General features: G+C 31.3%; 1 protein-coding gene across 1 annotated transcript in view; it reads left to right on the top strand.

The window, feature by feature from the left end:
• LOC118195242 (uncharacterized) overlaps positions 1 to 20,408 on the top strand; it is a 97,121-nt gene that overhangs the window by 57,817 nt on the left and 18,896 nt on the right. The window contains exons 5-8 of the mRNA XM_035366499.2: positions 5,617 to 5,808; positions 12,385 to 12,482; positions 17,677 to 17,846; positions 19,168 to 19,292. Coding sequence (XP_035222390.1) covers positions 5,617 to 5,808; positions 12,385 to 12,482; positions 17,677 to 17,846; positions 19,168 to 19,292 — 585 coding nt within the window. The remainder of the gene's footprint in view (positions 1 to 5,616; positions 5,809 to 12,384; positions 12,483 to 17,676; positions 17,847 to 19,167; positions 19,293 to 20,408) is intronic.

Here is a 20,408-nt window from a genome sequence, read left to right as displayed (position 1 = left end):
GAATCGAGGAGACTTACATATTATCGCAACCATCTTGGAGCAGTTTGAAAATTTTACGGAAGAAAAAGAGAAGTAACTTTTATTGTCAAAATTATATATTAAATACATGCATAGCTTACGTTTTAACTATATATTTATTAAAAGAGACAAAGAGCTAACCAAGTTAATAACACATTTTTACTTCCTTGTACTAAGTAAAGAAAGTACTGTTGTATTCGCGAAATATTTCGGGTATCATATTTCAACGAAAATATCCATTTTGACCTGTCTCGAAACCATTTGAACGATGTTTCGATGTTTTTCGTGATATTTGTACGTGTAGACAGAATGAAGGACTCTTTTTCCTAAAACGGATTGTAAAATGAATTCAGAAGAGAAAATTTTCTCGTGGCGTCTGTACATACATATGTACGTACAGACGTGTTTTTGAATCTCGCATAACTCAAAACGAGTGATCTCAAAATATTGAAATTTTGTATATGGGACTATTATTACATGTAATTGTACACCTCTCTTTTTGATTGCAATCGGCCGCATATATATATATGAGTAACAGAGTGCATATATATATATATATATATATATACCCACTTCGTCAACTCAATTTTGTTATTCTTATATGTTGGTAAATTGTGCATTTTTTGCTTAAATTATGTTGTTCTTATATGCCGGCTAAAGCTTTTATGCCTTTAACTAATCTGCAATGCAAGAGTTGTAGAATTATCATCAATTTAAAAGTTGTTTAAGGGCTACTAAGCCTAAAGAAGCCACCTTCCTTTACATTTGAAACTCTTAGAATACCGAATTAAGTCAGTTTCTGCACCAGCTTTAGTGTCTTTTTGCCGAGTGGGATCAAAAGAAAGCTTTCAGTTTTGTGCACTGAAAAAATGTGCCTTGCCCGCTGGCCGAATTGCTTGTTTTTTGCGTAGAAACTCTAATTGTAAAAACTGTTTTTTTAACTGTTTTTAACTGTATACGGTGTTTTACAATTTTCTGTATTTTACAATTTTTAATGAAGATGTTTTGAGTTTTTATGTATTTCTGCCTTACTGCGAAGTGAGAACTGAATTAATTAAATGAGATATATATATCTAATGAAATTCGAGAAAATAAATTGAAATGAAATGCAGCAAAAATGTGTATAATTTAATAGGCTCAAGGAAGTCATGTAGTGTCCACGTCTGATTTTGGCTTTTCTTGTGGTGGAAATTTCGTAGCGATCGCTTTGAGAAAGAATTATAGGAATATCTTATATATATAGCAGTATTTTCTGTTATAGGGAAGTCTTACAAGCACAAATTTTAAAATCGAGTTTAAGGTGAAAAATAATCGTAATTTTTCTATTAAGCCTTTGAAACTTGGAATACAACAAAAAGGGACACATACGAAAATGATGACTTTGGAAACCGAATATTTGTCACGCGCATGGTTGCTTGAATAATTGATATGCGCGTGGTTACCAGAATTTTATGTATTCTAAAGTTTTGGCTATTTTTACTAATGTGGTAATATGTAAGTACCGAATCGACATTTTACTCCTCTTTCTACAAGCCTAGACGATCTTGTACACCACAGTAGCTGCTGCGACCCTTACCATGAACTTGATGAAATTTGTTCGGAACGACCTCTACTTGTTTGTTACAAAACGGTCCCGCATAGAATATTCGTAACTTAGCCAGATAAATTTCAGAACATGTTTTTCTGACTGTGAGAGTAATTTAGCCATGTTGTTAAAATCAATGTTTCTTTAAAACTCCAAAAGTAGCTGTTTCTCTGAGGCTAACCCTGTATTTTATCTTATTACGGTGCGTTTTTCGTAATACCATCTGTGATTAAGATTAGAATCGGGATTTATGATCTTCGTTTCAGACCTTATATCGATAAGCTTATTATTTTACTTGTACTGCCTGCACGGATACAATACTGTTTTTAAGTTTAAAAATGACTACATATTTGCAAAAAATGGCGGTCATATACTCAGTACTATAAAAAGTGTAAAAGAAAGTTAATATATCTGGGGGCCATTTAGTTTTGGGCTGTTTATTCGTTGGCTATTTTGACGAGGTAGCTACCTAACAGGTTTATAAATCTGTTAGATGGGTGTACTTGCTTTGAGTTAATGGAGTTAGTTTTAATATGCATGTTGTTTTTCCGGTGTGTTCATATTTACGAGGAATTTTCTTAAAACATAGGACTTCTTAGAAAAATCTTCCATTAAGCACCTTCTCTAATCAGATACTTCTTCAAATGCCTTCACGTTGTTAGTAATTTAGCCCAACCCATCAAATGTATGTGCTATTAGAAGGATAAAAATTATATATTTTTTTATGCTCACACTTTTACACGCAGACATCAACTGGCAGGTTTTTATGCCACGGAGAAGAATACTATTCTCAAGCACAAAATATGTGCTGAGGCGCGGTTCAAAATTTCAGAGTGACGTTCCGCACCTACTTATTTTAAGCCGTTATGTACTTCAGAATGCTTGCACCTTTATTATTATTACTGTTTTTTCAGACAAATTATAGCTTTCCCTACGCTTGCTTCCATGAAGTTTCATCCTTTGCGGTTTCCATATTTCTCCTGTTAATGGTTCATGGTACATACCTTTCTTCTGCTGTGTTGGTTCTTGCAGCATAATTATACTTTGAAAAGGGAAATTTAGAGTTTCCTTTGTTACATTCCTTTATGTTCAAATCGTGAACTTCAACTGAAAAAACAATTAGATATGATGTAAAATCCATTTCGCTTCTAATATATCTGGTAAGCTAAGCTGAAAAAAATAACATGAGTTTTTAGGATAAGTGGTGTTAGAAGTCTTACGTTAAATCTAAACAAATGAATAAAAGTCACATTATCATATTTAAGTTTCCCCCCCCCTTCTCGAATTCATGCATTTAAAATTTTGCTGCAGAGGTGGTGCCTACGACAGTTGAAATAAGTCGCATAGTTTTCAGAACCTAAGTTAGAAAAAGTTATACCAAATATCATAAATATTGATAGAGTGTCTTGTATTTCCAACTTCAAAAATCCTAAATGGTACCAAAGCGTGATCTTCTGTAAGACTATTAAATTTCTACTTTTCTCTAGAATCCCTGTAACATTTTCTAGAAGTGAATGTAATATTTTTCGAATCTTTAACCAATTATGACATAATACGTATGTTTTTTTTCTCCCTGTGTGGCTGAATTTTGAATTCATACCCCTCCATAAATTTTCCAAATGTTTCATATGGGTACTCGAAATCTGTAGAGCCGAAAGTTCTGCAATAAGGCTAGTGTATGGAAAAATTAGTATGAGACCCTTGGGTTCTAGCCTCCGAACAAGCTTCAGCAAATTTTGATGGAATTTAGGCAGCTGTCGCTTGTTTTATCTGAATGAACTAATTCGATCGAATCCATGGTCGCTAAAACACAATTCCGTTTTGGAGGAATTGTATTTTTATACAGAAATCGCTATCTTGTATTTCGCTGATAACTAAAAAACTGCTATTTTTCATCTAGTCTACCCTGTTTCCTGACACTATTGATAGCATTTTTGTGTTTCAAGATATAACAGTTTCAGTGTGGCAAGGAAAGGTTTATTTACTTAGTGTCACGAAACTGTTGTGTATGTACTTACGTGTAGAAATGTTCTACTGACGAAAAACAGAACGGAGCTTTTCTGCTGATGAAAAGAAAATTTATAATGCCTAATGTAATAAAAAAACCATATTATCATGATTTTAGGAAAATACTGTCGTTTATTATACTGGACTTATGTAATAAATCTGTTTTTTTAAATTTTAACGCTTATTTTTACAGCTAAGATGCAGCAAATGCATATGACTAAACTATATTAATAATTTGAATTCGAATTAAATTTTAATTAATTTCGGATTTAATTTAAATTTCGGATTAAAATTCTCTAAGAGAATATTTGCATGTTTATAATAATTCCAGTACAGTTTAAAATATTTTGGAATTTTTAAATCTTTTCTAAGCGAATATAGTAATTAATATCAAATTTAAATAATTTTTGTATCAGATGGAATGGTAATAAATTTAATAGTTTCACATATATCCAGAAACAAACATATATTAACTATGTGTAATAAGCATTCACACTACAGCGATCAACATTACAACTACTGTAGTTCCGAGCTTAAATTGACAGATTCCACCGAATATAGATTACGTCATATAATGCTCTGAGAGGCGAACACAAGCTAATAAAAGAAAAAGAATCTTATTAATTGTTGCATCTCGGGACATTTGGAGTTATTAAATAGCAACAAGCCTCAACCGTCATTTTAATGAAACGAATTTTGCATACGTTTTAATCATTCGTATATAATTTAATCACATATTTAGCCGCCCAGACGACAAAGGGGTTAGAGAGGCACGGGTTCGAATCCTGGAGAAGACATGGATGTTTGTGAACATACAATATCTGTGCGGCATGGAGGCACTCAAAGTATGAGGCGACTCGAAAGTTCTCTCGAGAGGTTGTTGGTAGGGAAATAGGATGAAGGAACCTCGGATACTCTCCCGGGGGTGCTGTCCTACAAAACTGGGGATGAACTGAGCATAAAGTCTGACTGTCACCTGTATACTGCTTAAGACCCTGGCCAACGGCAGGCACAATTTTCTGCTCATTGCCCCAATAATAATTTATGAGCTTGTTCTTATTACATCAAACAAGTTGGGTTAGTGACAGCAACGACATATTTGTTAGTTTGAAATATTTGCTTTGTTACACTGTTATCTTCTTAAGTGACTTGGCATAGATCTGCTAAGTTCTGAAGGTATTGAATAACTTTGTATATTTTGGTTTTTTGATACTTTGTTTTTATTTTTTGAATGCTTACATATTAGATGTCTAATGTGGTTTAATATATAATAGATTAGATGTCTAATATATAATAGATTAGATGTCTGATATATAATAGATGTCTAATATGGGGATCCTTTATCAAATTTCAACTGACTATTCTTGAATCAGGATTACGATCAGAGTTGCCCCTTTTTCCACAAATGCACATCTCTAGGTTGGAAATTTTTCTTGCATAAAAATATGTGGGGAAAGGACCGAACCTTGTTGAATAATAGTTGATTTACAAACTATTGAAATTTGCTAGCTTATTTACTTTTTGGATTATTTCATGAAGACTTCTGTTTTGTTGGGTCTAATCCCACTTTTCTTGTCATATTTTATTTCCCAGTTCCTCATTTTTTTTCCTTTCAGGAGGATCTTTTTTGGCCATGGTATTTTGATATTTTACTTTTGTTGATTTAGTAACTGAATCTTTAGCAAGAGAATCTGTTATTTTATTTCTTGCAATGCCATTGTAGTTTTTGAACCATTCTATTTTGAATTTTGTTTGAGGATTAGCACTACTTATATTTAGAAGGCTTTGTATTGCAGAGATTTTGACGTAAATATTTTGAAGTCCTTCTAAGATTGATTAGCTATCTGTATTAAAATTATTTTACACTGTTTGGTTTTTGTAATATGTATTTCTTTGTTTATGGCTTTACCCTCAGCTTAGAAAACACTATTGAATATTTTACCATATAATATCTTTAAGCTTTATAACATTTGGACTTAATTTCTCAACGTCTGTGAATTCATCAGGATTTTCGGATACTGGAGACATGTGGCGGGAAGCTTACGAAAGTGAGACTTTTGAAGAGGATTTGGAAAGTCTGTGGAATCAACTTAAACCTCTTTATGAGCATCTCCACGCATACGTCAGGAGAAAGCTCATTCAAGAGTACGGCAAAAATAAAATTAAAGAAGATGGACCCATCCCAGCTCACCTTTTTGGTAAGTTGTTACACGTTTTAGTATCCCAATGGTACAATTTAAACGTGCTCATATGCTACTTAAGTTTATTTGTAACATTAAACTTAATTAATTTTTCCTTTATTCTTTTCCCCCTTTCATTAAGTGTCACGTGATTTCTGAAATTAAATGACGAGAAATTAAGATTTAATTACAATATTTAATAAGAACATAGAATAAACATAGAACATAGAATAATGAAAGAAATTATTTTATTAGGATTTCAATAAATATCTGTAAGTTACAATTCGAGAAATCAAATTGCATTTAAGTTTTATTTAAATGCGTGGGAAAGAAATGAAATAATTTTATTGAAAGTTCTAAATATGTGATATTTAATTGTTAAATGTAATAATATTATTTTTTGAATATAATAAAGTAAACCATTCTGACTTTTTTAGCGGATTTTTTTTACTACTAGTTTTCGATGAAATCTGTTACTCCTCCACCAACTGAATGAAAAACTGAACAAAAGTCTTCATCGAAATTTTCATATTTTTCCAGATATGAGTATTAAGTGAAAAATTCTTTTTACTGAAGGTCCCACCGGGCCGAGTAGTTAAAGCCGCTGAATACTAAGTTCGATCCCAGGTGAAAGGATTGGTTGCATGGTTAATTTTCGTTTTTTACTCATGTTTAACGTGAATACAAACCAGTTTCCCTTATAATGAAGATATGCCTTCCCTTAGACTTTTCATATTCATATAACGTACCCTAAATTGTTTCAAACTATAACTACTTGAAATTCTTAAATGTAAATAAAAGTAGTAGTTTTTAAATTCAGTTTATTAGAACTACTCTATTCGTCCTAATAAATCGTAAAAATAGACTATTCTATATTCTACTTTAATAGGCTAGGAAGTAAGAAAGTTTCTTGAATAAATATTTACTGCTCAGAAAAAATTTTCTATTAGAAATTTGTGTCTAAAAAAATCTTTTCAAACATATTATTGCATTTGCACAATTTTCCAAATTTTTCAATAATTCTTAATACATTACATTCCGATTAGGTGAAATTATTTTTCTTTTGTTTCAATATCTGTATTTCTAGTCAGCTTAATTCTTTTTCTTCATAAATTAAGCAGAGATCTTCAAATTTTACTGAATGAATTCATAAAAGCTCTATCAAATTCAGAAAAGTGAAAAATTACGAGTAAAAGAGCAGTGGAAATGTATTACGTTGTGTGGACATTATATCAAAAATCCTTACTTCATAGTAATTTTGCACATAAAAGCATATATACTTCATATTGCTTTGGATAACAGTAACAATCGAAAAAAGTAATTATCTAATTATTTATTTTATATGCTAGTTTTGCTGTCATGTGGTAACTAAACATTCATTTTAACTTTGATTTTGACTCGTGGCATCCCTACAGAAGTTTCATGAATCCACAGGGCTCCATGAAAGAACACCTTTATCTGAAAAATGTCCTTGTATATAAACTATCAACTTTAAAACTATTTAAACTGCATATCTTCCGTTGAAACCGCATCAAAAGGCTATAAACTGAATTGAGGATGTACTGATATTTGTTAGGTCTACATCCTTCCTTTATTCAGCTCTATAAAGCTCACCTAATGAAGATAATAATAATTATACTTAATTAAATATTTATATATACATATACTCTTAATTAAATTTAATTAAATTATAATAAATTATATTAAATTATATAATTATTATTTTTAACTAAATTATAATATTTAATTAATTTTTAAAGTAAATTTGCTGTTTATTGCTAAATGTTATATTTTTTAAATGTTTAATTTTCATTAATTACTTATAATTAAATTTACAATTAATTTCTATGAAATTTAAAAATAAAACTAAATTTAGAATGCAGAAAATCTACGAATAATCAGTTCTTTTGAATGCAACTAATTTTTAAAATTTTCGTGTTTCATATGTAAAAACGAAATAATTATCACAGAATATATATGTATTCATGAAGCACGCAAATCTTTGATTCACACTTCAAAATTAATTCATTTACATTCAAAATTAATGCATTTTCATTAATACATTTTCGTTCAAAAAATACCTCATTTCCAACTGATATCTGTCTATGTAAGAAAACGGCCCCTAAGATAAGTTTTTTTCACTTTATGGAATGGGTAGTTTGCATTGTAATCATAGATTTTCTTTTTATTTATAAGTTTACGATACATTGTTTCGAAAAATTAGCATCACTAAACCATTTTAAGAAACCGATCCTTTTCGGGGCACTCATCTAGCCGTAAATTAACATTCTTCAAAAGTGAGATTTTCACGCACTGCATCACATTCCCTCGCAAGCGTCGCTTCTAAATTCATTACCATATAAAATGAGAAATTATTTTTTGAAATTAGAATTAACTATATTAAACTAGGAACATTAAATCTCTTCATAAATTTATTTCCCCTAATTTTCCACTCTTAAACTTAAAACTCTTTGCTATTACAAAATAGCAATCTTGATTTTTTTCAATTTTGATGTTTATTTTAAACTGAGAAAATTGTCTTTAATTAAAGGAAGAATAGAATTTGTCACGTGTGACATCTAGCCTTTCTTAATTAAAACGTGTAGTTAAACATGCTAATTCAAAATGGATATTAATAATTATTAATTAATTATTTTCTAACTTTCTTTTATTTCATTCAAGTTATTTTATCTCTGAGGTCCGTAAATTTTTAATTCACTTAATAAAAAATCATTCATCTATATAGATTAGTCGGAGATTCCTAGGAAAATTTTCCTATATCCCAATATTATTTATTATTATGCCTCTGGGTTTAAAATATTAAGTCAGCTGCTAATATAAAATATTTTTGCGCTGAGCAAATAAATGTGATGAAACTTTAAGAAACTCAGATAAATCAACACTAGCTAGAAAGGCACGAATAATTTGAATGGCTAATTTCAGTCTCCAAATGTAGTCCTATCTTGCTGTATTCTATATCTAGAATATGAGTATATACAGTTCATATATGGAATATTATTCTATATAGACCTAGGCCCCATACGCAAGACCAGACATCAGTAATTTTCCGTTCACGTTGGTAGTTTTCAATTTATTTATGTCCCCTGAAGAGTAAATGCTGCCATCAGATATATATCCCGTAACTGAACAGAATAGAGCCAATTTCACCACATAAATCGAGATATTGAAGGAAGAGCAAATTCTCATGACACTAAAATTGAAACTGCGAATACGAATACGACACTGAAATTTAGAATACCAACTGTTTGGATAATTTTAGTGCTTTTTTTAATTATTAGGTAAACTGAACATACATCTTTAAAATCAAAAGCAACTAACTAATCATGCTTCAGCAAACAACGATATTTGTCTCATAATGAGAGCAACAACTCAATTCACTGTGAAGTTCTGTTTCTTAAACATCATATAAAAGCGAAAAATGTGCCATATTCATTACCATTTTATTAGAAGTCTTTGAGACTAGATTTCAGGATTTCAGAAAATAGACGCTATATTTCAGTTTGTACTCACTACTGCATTCTCAGTTTATGTTAAACTTACCTGCCAACTTTTAACTAGAATGTAAAATGTTGCAACCGTATCCAAACGTAAAAAAGAAAAAAAAAGTATTTGAATGAACTTTCTGTAAAATCTAACTACCTAAAAGGAAATTTCCAGGAATTTGTGACATTTCTTGTTAAAGACGTCTCTTTTTGGAAGCATTCATTTTCCAAGTAACCTTTCCTTTCCCTACAGCACAAAAAATGTAAAATAAGAACGAAATTTAAGATGAAATTCTTAAACATATTCTTCGCAATTTATACCATGCGTGTTAAATCATATAGATACGTACACTGTTCAAAAATCAGGATCAACCTTTACAGTAAAACTGTAATATTCAGACATGCAAGAAATTCCAAAATAATGTTTAATAGTAAGAGCCCATTAGCATCAAGTAAGGTAAACTTTTAGTGTCACATACCTTAAAGTTATAGATGTTCAGAATGACAGTCTTTGCAATTACAGGTATAGGTAGAAGCGGGCGAGACTCTCGATATTCATCATTGATCGTACAAGTGTAGTCCCACCGCGTAACCGACAGTCATACTGCCTGCAGTGCTACAGAGCAATGCAATTTCAGTCGCATATCTATGGCTTATCCTATATCCGTGGCTTTTTGTGCTGCGCAAGCTAAAGTCTGTCGCATCCCACATTTTATCTATTGCTTTATTTCTTCAGATCACACACAATTAAGCTTGGGACGTACCTCCTAAGCATTAATCGGGATTAATCGTGACTGTAGCGGTGTATCAAATTTTGTCATCTTTTTCCTTTCGCACGCATTCTCAGTTTTCCCTAAATATTTAAAATTCACTTAATTCACTTGGAAGCCATCGCACTCAGCTCTGCTGTTTAGTACATTCCTATGCCTCTTGCCTGGCAGCATATAATGGAATTAAAAACATAATAAAGGCTTACATGACCTCACACACATTCAAAGCAGTATGCGTCAAATTGTGTGCAGCTTCAAACACAAAATGTATAGTTAGGTTATATTTAATAACTTCTCTGTTATGATTTCTCTGTTACCTTAAAAAATGTAAAAAATTTTTGGGACTCTCGACACTTTTTTCCTCAACTTTTGGATTCAAAAGTAAATATAATTTCGTCAGACGCAAGACTAATACAGGTTATACAACTTACACCAAAGTTGTTACTAATTAATTTCATATGCGGCCCTTGAAATATTTTATCCTTTGAACTTTGGTACATTTTTGTTCTGTCATCCAGCACAAGAATTCTGAAGATTTGAACATTCCTGTCTTGTTGTTACATTGTTATCTTTAATTTCCTTTTATAACTACATTGAGTTGAAATGTTAAAAGCAAAAAAAAAAAAAAAAAAACTTGGAAAAAAATAATTTTTATCTGATTTTTTATTATTTAAAATAAATGTACATGTTTTGTTCAAAGCACACGGTTGAAAACCATCATGAAACGGATTTTATAACTTACTTTCGCAACTGGATATGTAAGTTTTCCTAACGTTTTTGTCGATCAGAAGGCATCTTTTAGTTGCCTGTGTGTTGACAGCTGGTCGCTTATGTTGCGTTGTTAACTATTATAAATTTAATTATTTTAGCATCCCGTTATGAACAACATTAGAAACTAGAATCCAGTCATTAAATAACTTTGCATTTCAATTTCACCTATGCATATATGTAAGATCAAAATTATTTAAATCAAAATTGTAATTTAAATTAATTCCCTCTCTCTATTCTATATAAATCAAAATTATAAAATTATATTCTCTATAAATCAAAATTATAATATAAAATATGTGCAAATTAAAATTATAATTTAAATTAATTCCCTCTCTCTATTCTAAAAATCATAATAATTTTTTTCTGGACTGCACCATATCTAGACCATTCCATATCTTATGGCTTGCGTAACGCTGATGATGTATATAATTCGGAACTTAAAATTTTGAGAACTGAAACCTTTCTAACCTAAACCAAAACTTTTTCTTGGTGATCTTCCATACTGATAATTGAGCACTTTTGCTTCAGCTCTCTTGTAGTCAAAACGCTATTTCGCTCCCTTTTAGTTTAAGTCATCATATTACATTATACATATTTTGACACGTTTTTAGATATATTTACAGTTGGCTGTGCGAGAGTACGGGTTGTAAGAGTTTCCCTGCTTTTCTTAATATACGTTTCCTGAAATAAAATGAATTTCTCGTGTAATGCTGAAAGAGGAGAAAATTAGATAAATTAGATTTAGTTAAAAATGCAATGTACAAAGAAGTTTTAGAATAATTCCTAAAATTTAAATTCTACATAAGATTGATCTAAAATTTTAAACTTTCTTGAGTGAAAAGATTGAATAACAAACACATATGTCAGCAAAGACACAGAATCAATAATTTACATAGGGATTTCCCCCAAAATACTAAACCCTTTTTTCTTTGAAATGAACGAGAAATTATTATTTGAAATTTCTTTGAAGCGAACGAGAAATATTAGAAAACCAACCAATCTTGAGTTTTCTAAATAGAGACCATGATCTATTTTAGAACTGCGTACAATTTATTGACAATCACAGAAGCATTTGCAAATTTTTAGTTTTTGTATAATTCAACTAAAACTAAACTAAATTAAACTAAAGTTTATATCTTTACAGATGACTTTGTACTTCCTCTAATATTGATACATGAAAATATATCTGTGTTTTTCGTGGTTCTTTATTTTTTATTTATATTCATATAATTTAATTTTAAAGCTATTTTTCATTTTTGAAAATATACATTCAACTTTCAGTACAAGTTTTGACTCAAGAAGTGAGACTAATTGAGAAAGTTACATCTAATAAAAAGGGCTGCGAGGGAAAAGAGTTTAAGAAAATTTGATCAAAATGTTTCGCTGGGGCAAATGAATTTTTCTGTCAAGTTCAGATATTGTTTATGTACTTCTTTATCTTCATAACCTCAGCAATTATTTATCAAGACAACTCATTTGGCCCTGAACTCTTATAAATTGTAATGAAAGAAAAAAGAATGGTTGTTGATATATTTATTTCTTTCCTCTAGGTAACATGTGGGCCCAATCGTGGGTGTCTCTGTTGGACATCACTCAGCCTTACCCGGGAAAACCATCCGTCGACGTTACGCCCATCATGGAAGCAAAGGTAACAGCACTTTAATGATGCTCTTATTTTTTTGCGTCTGTTCATTTGTCTGCTGAAGAGCGAGGTGTGTGATTCAGCATAATAAAGGCAGGTTTTGTGGGTACGGAATATATATTATTAAAGAGAGAATGCCCTTGAGAATCTACTGCACGACTCACCCTATAAGACTGTAAAAGCACTTTATTGACCTCGCCAATGTTTCGCCAGCCATGATATTACATGCACTCACATTAGTACAGCTTCTTTCAGTAAAGTGGAGAAACCCGCAATAAAAAAAAGAAGATAGTTTTACTATCGTTAATTATTACAGAATAATGCATAATTGATACAGGTAATACAGAATATTCCGTATCAGAGGCTTAACAATCCTTTAACCGTAACCGAAAAAGTAATCATTCTAATGGATGATATTCAACCATAAAAGTGCAGGCTTAAACAATTTATTTTCTGTTTATATCTTCGGAAGTAAAAACTTTCCTTGCGGCAAAAATAAGTTTAATATACGGCAGTCTCTCTATTGATTACTATGCATTTGTTCTGGATCCTGGGCATCTGAACGTAACAAGCGACTGAGTTTATTAGCCAGTGAGTTAATAAACCAGTGAGTTAATAATGGTTTATTAACCAGTGAGTTAATAAACCAGTGACTTTACCAGTAAATTAGCCATCGAGTTTAATAAGCAGAGGGCAATGTATTTTAAATCTTAGATTTAATGTATAAAACGGATTTTCAAACAGGAGGAAAGAAGACCATAATTTTAGCAATCATACAGGGGGGGAGGGTTAAGTTATAATACAATTTTAATGGGTATTTGAAGTATTAGAAAAAGTTTTTTAATAACATTTTGTTATAAACTTCAACATGAGATATATCAATTTCATGATTTCATGAAAGTTTAAATTACATATCTCCAAAAACATTTTCTGAGTGCTAATGCAAAAAATACATATGCTTTCTTTTCCTACGATTTTCTTATGCCTTGATGTGCATGAAGTAATCAACACTTTTATATTTGATTATTTTCTACGTTAACAAAAGTACAGTTACTTGATGGGAGACTTCTCTAATCAAATACTACTTTCCTTACTGTTAATTGTTAAATTTTGTTGAAGCTGATAACTACAAACTGCATCACTGCTCTTCACTGAATAAAAGTTATGACATTTTCTCTGTAATCTAATTTTACATAATTTATTCCTAATAATTAATTAATTAATTATGAGTAATGTTTTTAAAGAAAGATTTTCTTTTTGTGCAGTAAGATAAATTCAGTAATTCTGTAGACAGAAATAGTTTCACTTCTAACCACTTTTACAGTATTTTTAAAATAACATACCATGGGAAAACGTTACTTTAAAATCCTTTCATAACCACCACACATATGACAGCTCGATCCTCATGAAGTTCTTGAATTTCTTCGAATAATCGAATTTGGGAAAGGAAGGAACATGAACATGTTTCAGCTAATTACGATGCGTAAAGTAAAATTAATCTAAACTTTCATTTTATAGAAAATAAGAGTGATCACTTTTTTGTTTCTTGAGGCAATTATAACCTTTATACCCTACTTGAAATTCTGATTATATTGATTTAAGGTGACACTTTTGTACAAAATAAAATTGAATTTATTTTCTACAGAGCTTCTAATATTTTGCTGGAAAAAAATTCGTTTTAAAAAGTTATTTTAATATCGCCTTAGAATAAATTAAAAATATAACACATATCAGTATTTCATTTGTTACCTTTTCATTTATATATTTTTAATTAAATAATAAACTCTACCGCAATAATGAAAAAACATTTTGAAAATTTTATTTTGTCAACTGTCAACCAGATATTTTACCAGATACTCAAGTAGTCGTTCTAATTTTCATATTATATGAAAGTTTCTAAGTATTAGGGCGTCATACAGAACTATCTACAACTTTTAAAAATCTTTATTATTTACGTAAAAATTACGCGAAAGCTTTTACCTACAAGAAAGCAGTTTACCTAAATAAACCAAGCATATATTTTAATTACTTTTACATTAGCGGATGATTTAAGTTTTGCACTCTTGAACACAAATAGTATCAGCCAAGAGAGAGGCTAATTGCCGTTATGTAAAGGGTCGTCCCAATACGCGCAGTTTTGTTTTACTAGTGTTATTGCACTGAAAGCATTCATTCAAAATATGCTATACCTTTGATACGAAATTGGCAGCAATTTCAACAACTGTTTGAGAGGGATCTTACGACAATATGAATCGGAATGTCATTTCATCGTATTGCATGCTATATTTGCCGTGCATATATTCCGGATACACGCTGTTCATGGCACTTGACTAGGAAGATATGCACCCACAATATGGCTCTGCGAAATTTCACAGACAGCAAAAAGGGAAAGACGAAGAATTTTCTGACATGCCTGAAGAGTTCCAACCTGTCATATTGTGTACATTCAACAAGCAATGATCTCCTTTCTAATGCATCTTGTACGTCTCAGTAATCGTTAGTACACTGCTGCATGCCGCTGCTTTACATGCCGTTACGACGACGTACTTTAACACCCCAGCAAAGTCCTTACAGACTGCAATATCCCTCGAAAGAGCATCATAAAGCAAGCTGGATGGCAGCGAATAATCTTTAATAATGAGCTTTGCTTTTGTCTTGGTGTAGATGACCAATACATTCGCAAACAAAGCAACATAGTCGGCTCTAATGAGAGGGTTCTGTGGTCACATGTCCAGACAAATGGGTTTCATGAAATGGCTTAGATTTTCATTTCTATGCTCGATCACCGTTAGTCGTCATCACAGCTGCTTTGACAGTACAATGATATGCTGATGAAGTTCTTCGGCTAGTAACCCTGCCATCTGTGAACGTCCACCCCATTGCTCTATTCCAGCAAGACAACGCTCGTCCTCATGCTATTAGCATTTCAGAGGCTCACCTTGCAGCCATGGACATTCTGCCATGGCTCATCTGTCCTTAATATAACATATCTGTGACGTTATGAATTGCTCTGTCAAGTTTCTACCTAACCTCAAAATCGGTAGGAATATCCAGGAACAATCCAATTTACATGGGATGATTTAACATAGGACTACGTTAGACCTTTAAGACTCCATGCCGTACCTTGCATCAGAATGCATTTAAAAAAAATTCTCTGCCCAATTTTTTTTTCTGACGAGAGAGTATTTTTTTATTTGATTAGCATTCAAAAATTTACAAGAAATCCTAGAAATTTTAATAAACTTTTTTTTTTCCGTAAAACTTTCTTTGAACTAACTGCATTAAAAACATGGAATTTTCTATAATTGCTAAAGCAGATTGATAAGGCATTTGACTAAATACTAATATGAAGGGATTTGAAAAAAATCCATCTCAGTTGTCTAAGTATTTTCAGTATTTTCCATTATAATGTACCAAGGTTTATCATAAAGTTAATGTCATAAAGTTGATATCATAATGTTTGTGTCTGAAGTAAATTACATGTCTTAAAATATGAACTGCAACGTGCTTGAAATATAAATCTAGATATAAGCATACGATGCGAAAGAAACTTTTGCAGCATATATGATACAGGTTCTGCTTAAAATAATGAAGGAATCCAACATATTGGATGTGCAAAAACATACATTCTCGGCCTAAGTTCTGAATCAAATTATGCTGGCGCCTACGTTAATTTCTCAGATAGAGCTGAACATTGAAGGGACTAGCCACTGTAGGGATAGATAGATTACCTTCCCCAACTGGTCCACCAGCGACAAGCGGTAGAGTCGCTGAACACTAGTAATTTAACCTGGGTTCGATTACAGGAGAACGGACTGGCTGCATGTCGTGTATTTTCCCGTGCATAACGTGGATATAAACCAGTTTCCCTTAGAAAATCCTTTCAGGTAAACAGCCCTATTATGCATTCTTTTAATCAAATAAACCAAATCTTATCTAGTTAATTACTGTATTGTTTCCCTTTGCTTACCATTCGTTCGGGTTATTGTGGAAGGTGTAGTTTGTAGAACGGGCTGTTGTTTTAACTCCAATTCAGATTTAAATTAAGGTTTTTTAAAGGAAGGGATGGTCAGACAATAAAATTACAAATTTTCATGGAATTTTGTCTAAGGATATCTAGTCTCTTTTATTTGAATTTGAAACATTTGTTTTAAGAAAATTTTTTCTGAAATTTAATTTTTGGGAAGCAAAAAAGTAAAGAAAACATGTAGTCTAAGTTTCTCAGAATTTATGTGTACAGTAATTAATATAAGCAAAGTATATAAATATAGTAATTAGGGACCATTTTAGATGACGGACCGATAACTATTCTATCAGTTAACAGAAAAAGGATAATAATTTTATCTTATCTTTTAAAATATCCTCATTACTCTTATCGACTAATGAGGATATTTTAAAAGTGATGCAACTCATTAAAAGTAGTTTGGATGAAATGTACAATCTAGGTCTAAAATATTGAAACTTCAAACTAGTCTGAGATCTCTGAACTTTCTCTAATCTTCTAATCTACCAAAATAAGTAAAGTAATATTTTTTAAATAAAAAATGTGTCCTTAAAACAGATCGATAAACTTCAGAAAAAATTAAATATGATGATTTGTTATTACTTAAGATAGCACCTGATAGAAAATTAAATTTAGTTAAAATCTCATGCACAGTAGAACCTCCTGATAGTGGATATTTACAGAACCTATTCTTTATCCATTACCATAGAATGCCCATCAGGTGCATTTGTGTTTAATTCGAGAGTTCAGGCAACTCTTAGAATTCATGCCCATTCATGAGCAGTATCTGCTAAAACAGAAATCCGCTAATAGAAGTTCGATTGTAATTACTAAATAAAGTCGTTTAATAAATTACCTTATATGCTGTTTCTTCTGAATAAAAAATATCTCATAACTTCTGTTACTGCGGTATGTTCCTTCTCAGCCTAGGTCATTTAACCCATCCAGTTTTAAACTGATTAATAGTATGAAAGCTTAACTGATGAATCTAACTTTTCATACTAAACTTTCTTTCTCTCATACTAAATTTTCTTTCCTTTTAAATCAAATTTCATGCATATGTATTTTACAGTAACTAGGTTTAAAGATGTTGCTACAAAACTAATTAATGAAATTAACATGCAACATTGATATTAAATTATAAATCCGGCAAATTATACTTTTCTATTTTTTGTAAAAATTATCCTCTTCATGCAGAATATGACCGCACTAGAAATGTTCAAGATATCAGAGGAATTCTTCACCTCATTAGGCCTAAAACCAATGCCAGAAGAGTTTTGGAAACATTCACTCATAGAAAAACCGAAGGATCGCGAAATTATTTGCCATGCCTCTGCTTGGGATTTCTGCAATGGTAAAGATTACAGGTAAGTTTTTTTTTTTTTTTTTTTTTTTTTTTTTTTTTTTTTTCTTATCCAAACAAAAGCATTAAGTAAACAACAAATAACAACTTTATGAAATTATTAGAACTGTAACAGAGGTTTGTTTTGTATCAGTTTTTGAACTCATAATATTGACGTTTATTGCAGTTTTTCACACATTTTTGGATAATTTTTATGTTTAATTGCGTACGTTTGAGATTAAAAAAAAATTATGAAAATCTAGAAATTATATGGCGGACTTCCATTGCTTTATTATAGTACAATCAAACCACACATTTTGGGATAATTTGTTTTCTTTAGGGACGAGCGTTTGAGATACGTCTATAAATCATATGGTGAAGTTCCATAGCTTTATTATAGAATCTAGCCATATATTAACGAATGAATAATTTGAAATTGGCTACATTGGGATAAAACGTATCTGCAGATTTTGCATTCTGTTTAAAATGTGCTATAGCAAGTGTTCTAAGCATGATGTTATATGATTCTATAACTTTATATATGTGATTACCACTGATGCTTACTTATTAATATACCATAGGATATTTAAGTGTATTCTAAAAATAAAGCTTTAGAAAATTTTTTAATCGTTGTGAACAAAAGCATTGTCAGCACTCGAGAACATATATGAATCCCTTTATTGCAAACCATTGATATGGAATGCAGCAGAGGAATTTTAGCATTCTCAAATGCAGGATACCTTTGATGGTTCGGTTTGCGTCGCATGAATTAGAAATGCTGATATGAATAGCGCTGATTTCGATAGCAGAATTGTGTTAATTTCTTTGTTGCATATCAGTGGTTTCAAACTTGCGGTTACCGAAGCAATATAATGCCCCCGCGAATACATTTCAATATGTATTTGTTGCTAATACGGTACTTGTAAGTTTTAAAAACATAACGATATGGACTGAGCTTAAGTGTGCTACTGCTATTGAAGGAAAAATTATGTAATCAGTAGGCTAGGACTTTGTCTTTGCACTTTACAATTGTGCGCCGGGTCACGTGATCATGGTATGGCGGGAGAATTTTAAACGTTGGTAGATTTATTATAGTAGTTTGCCAGCCGATAGCTGGTAGCATTTCAGTATTCTGGTGTTAGTTACGTTAGTGGTTGGTCAGTTATTTAGTGGTTCTTTCAACATTTTGGGATTAATTCAAATAAATTTCAGTTTAAAATTCAGTCTCATGATTTCATTTCGTATTCAGAGTATTTAAATATAGATAAACTGCTATTTTCGAAGCTGAGCACGCAATCTTTAATCAGGAAATTCATATTCATGAAACTCGCTTTTTTCTCTTTCAGAATTAAGCAGTGCACAGATATCACTATGGAAGATCTGATAACAGTTCATCATGAAATGGGTCACATTCAATATTTCCTTCAGTACGCCAGGCAACCCAATGTTTTCAGAGAAGGAGCTAATCCTGGTAAGCTAGTCGAAACTCAAACACAAATTGTTTTGACAGTACAGAAAATCTGATACCCTAAATATATAGCTGATATTTTGCTAAAATATAGCTGATATTCTGCGAAAATATAGCTGATATTTTGCTGAACAGCAGAAACTTTAGAAAAAGCATATATTTTTATTCTAGCTTCATTTTGGATGCTCATGTAAGCAGCAAAATTTTAAACTTTTTAAGGCACTAACTAAGTTTCCTGAATATTTAGTTAAATATGTGGTATTAAATTTAATTGCTAATAATTTTTGTATCTTAACTTTAAATTATTTTAATAATAAAGCGAGTTTTTTATCTATTGATTAATCATTAAAAGCATTTTGACTAACATTTAAACTTCGAAATTTCATATGAATTTTTTGATCGAATTAATTATAATTATAAGAAAATTAATTAAATTATAAGAAGTTTTATGCAAACGAAAAGTCCAGTATTAAATTTTATTTAATTAATATCGTATAATTCCGAATATAACCCGATCCTTATACAAGCTGAGAAGTAAGAACTTTCACCAAAAACTCAGTCAAAACGGAGAACTGTGCATAAGCTAAATATATGGTGGTGTATTTAATTATGGCAAAGCACACTAGGGCTATCTGCCTAGGGGGAGGGATGCCTTCGTGGAGAACTTTCTAAGGGAAACTGGCTCGTATACACGTTACACATGAGGAAAACCACGAAAACACCCATGCAGTCAGCCCGTTCGCGGGATTCGAAACTCGGACCGAACTACCAGTGCTCAGTGACTTCACTGCTCGGCCACTGGTGGGCCCATAAGCCAAATATAAAATCGCCATATAAATCACTAACGTGTCGAATAATTTGTCGTCTCTTTTAGCTAAGCCTATCAAGTGAGTTAAAGCTGAGTGTCAGGTCGAAATGTATATAGAATTAGATCAAAAACAATCATCCGATAGTTCAAATATATCAATCAAATAAATCAGCAATACTATAAACGGAAATGAAGATAGTGTTACCTACGAGGCAGATGACGTTTATTTTAATAGTTATATGGTGAATAACACCATTCACCGAGAATTGCTTTTAGTAGAAAAGAAAATTCTTGTAAAATCCCGAGTAAGA

This window comes from Stegodyphus dumicola, chromosome 6, assembly GCF_044657685.1.
Source record: "Stegodyphus dumicola isolate Sdum_Otavi_A_Nest chromosome 6, ASM4465768v1".
In the NCBI taxonomy this organism is placed as follows: Eukaryota; Metazoa; Arthropoda; class Arachnida; order Araneae; family Eresidae; genus Stegodyphus; species Stegodyphus dumicola.
Note: the sequence above shows the minus strand (reverse complement) of the source record. Positions and strands in the feature narration are given on the sequence as shown.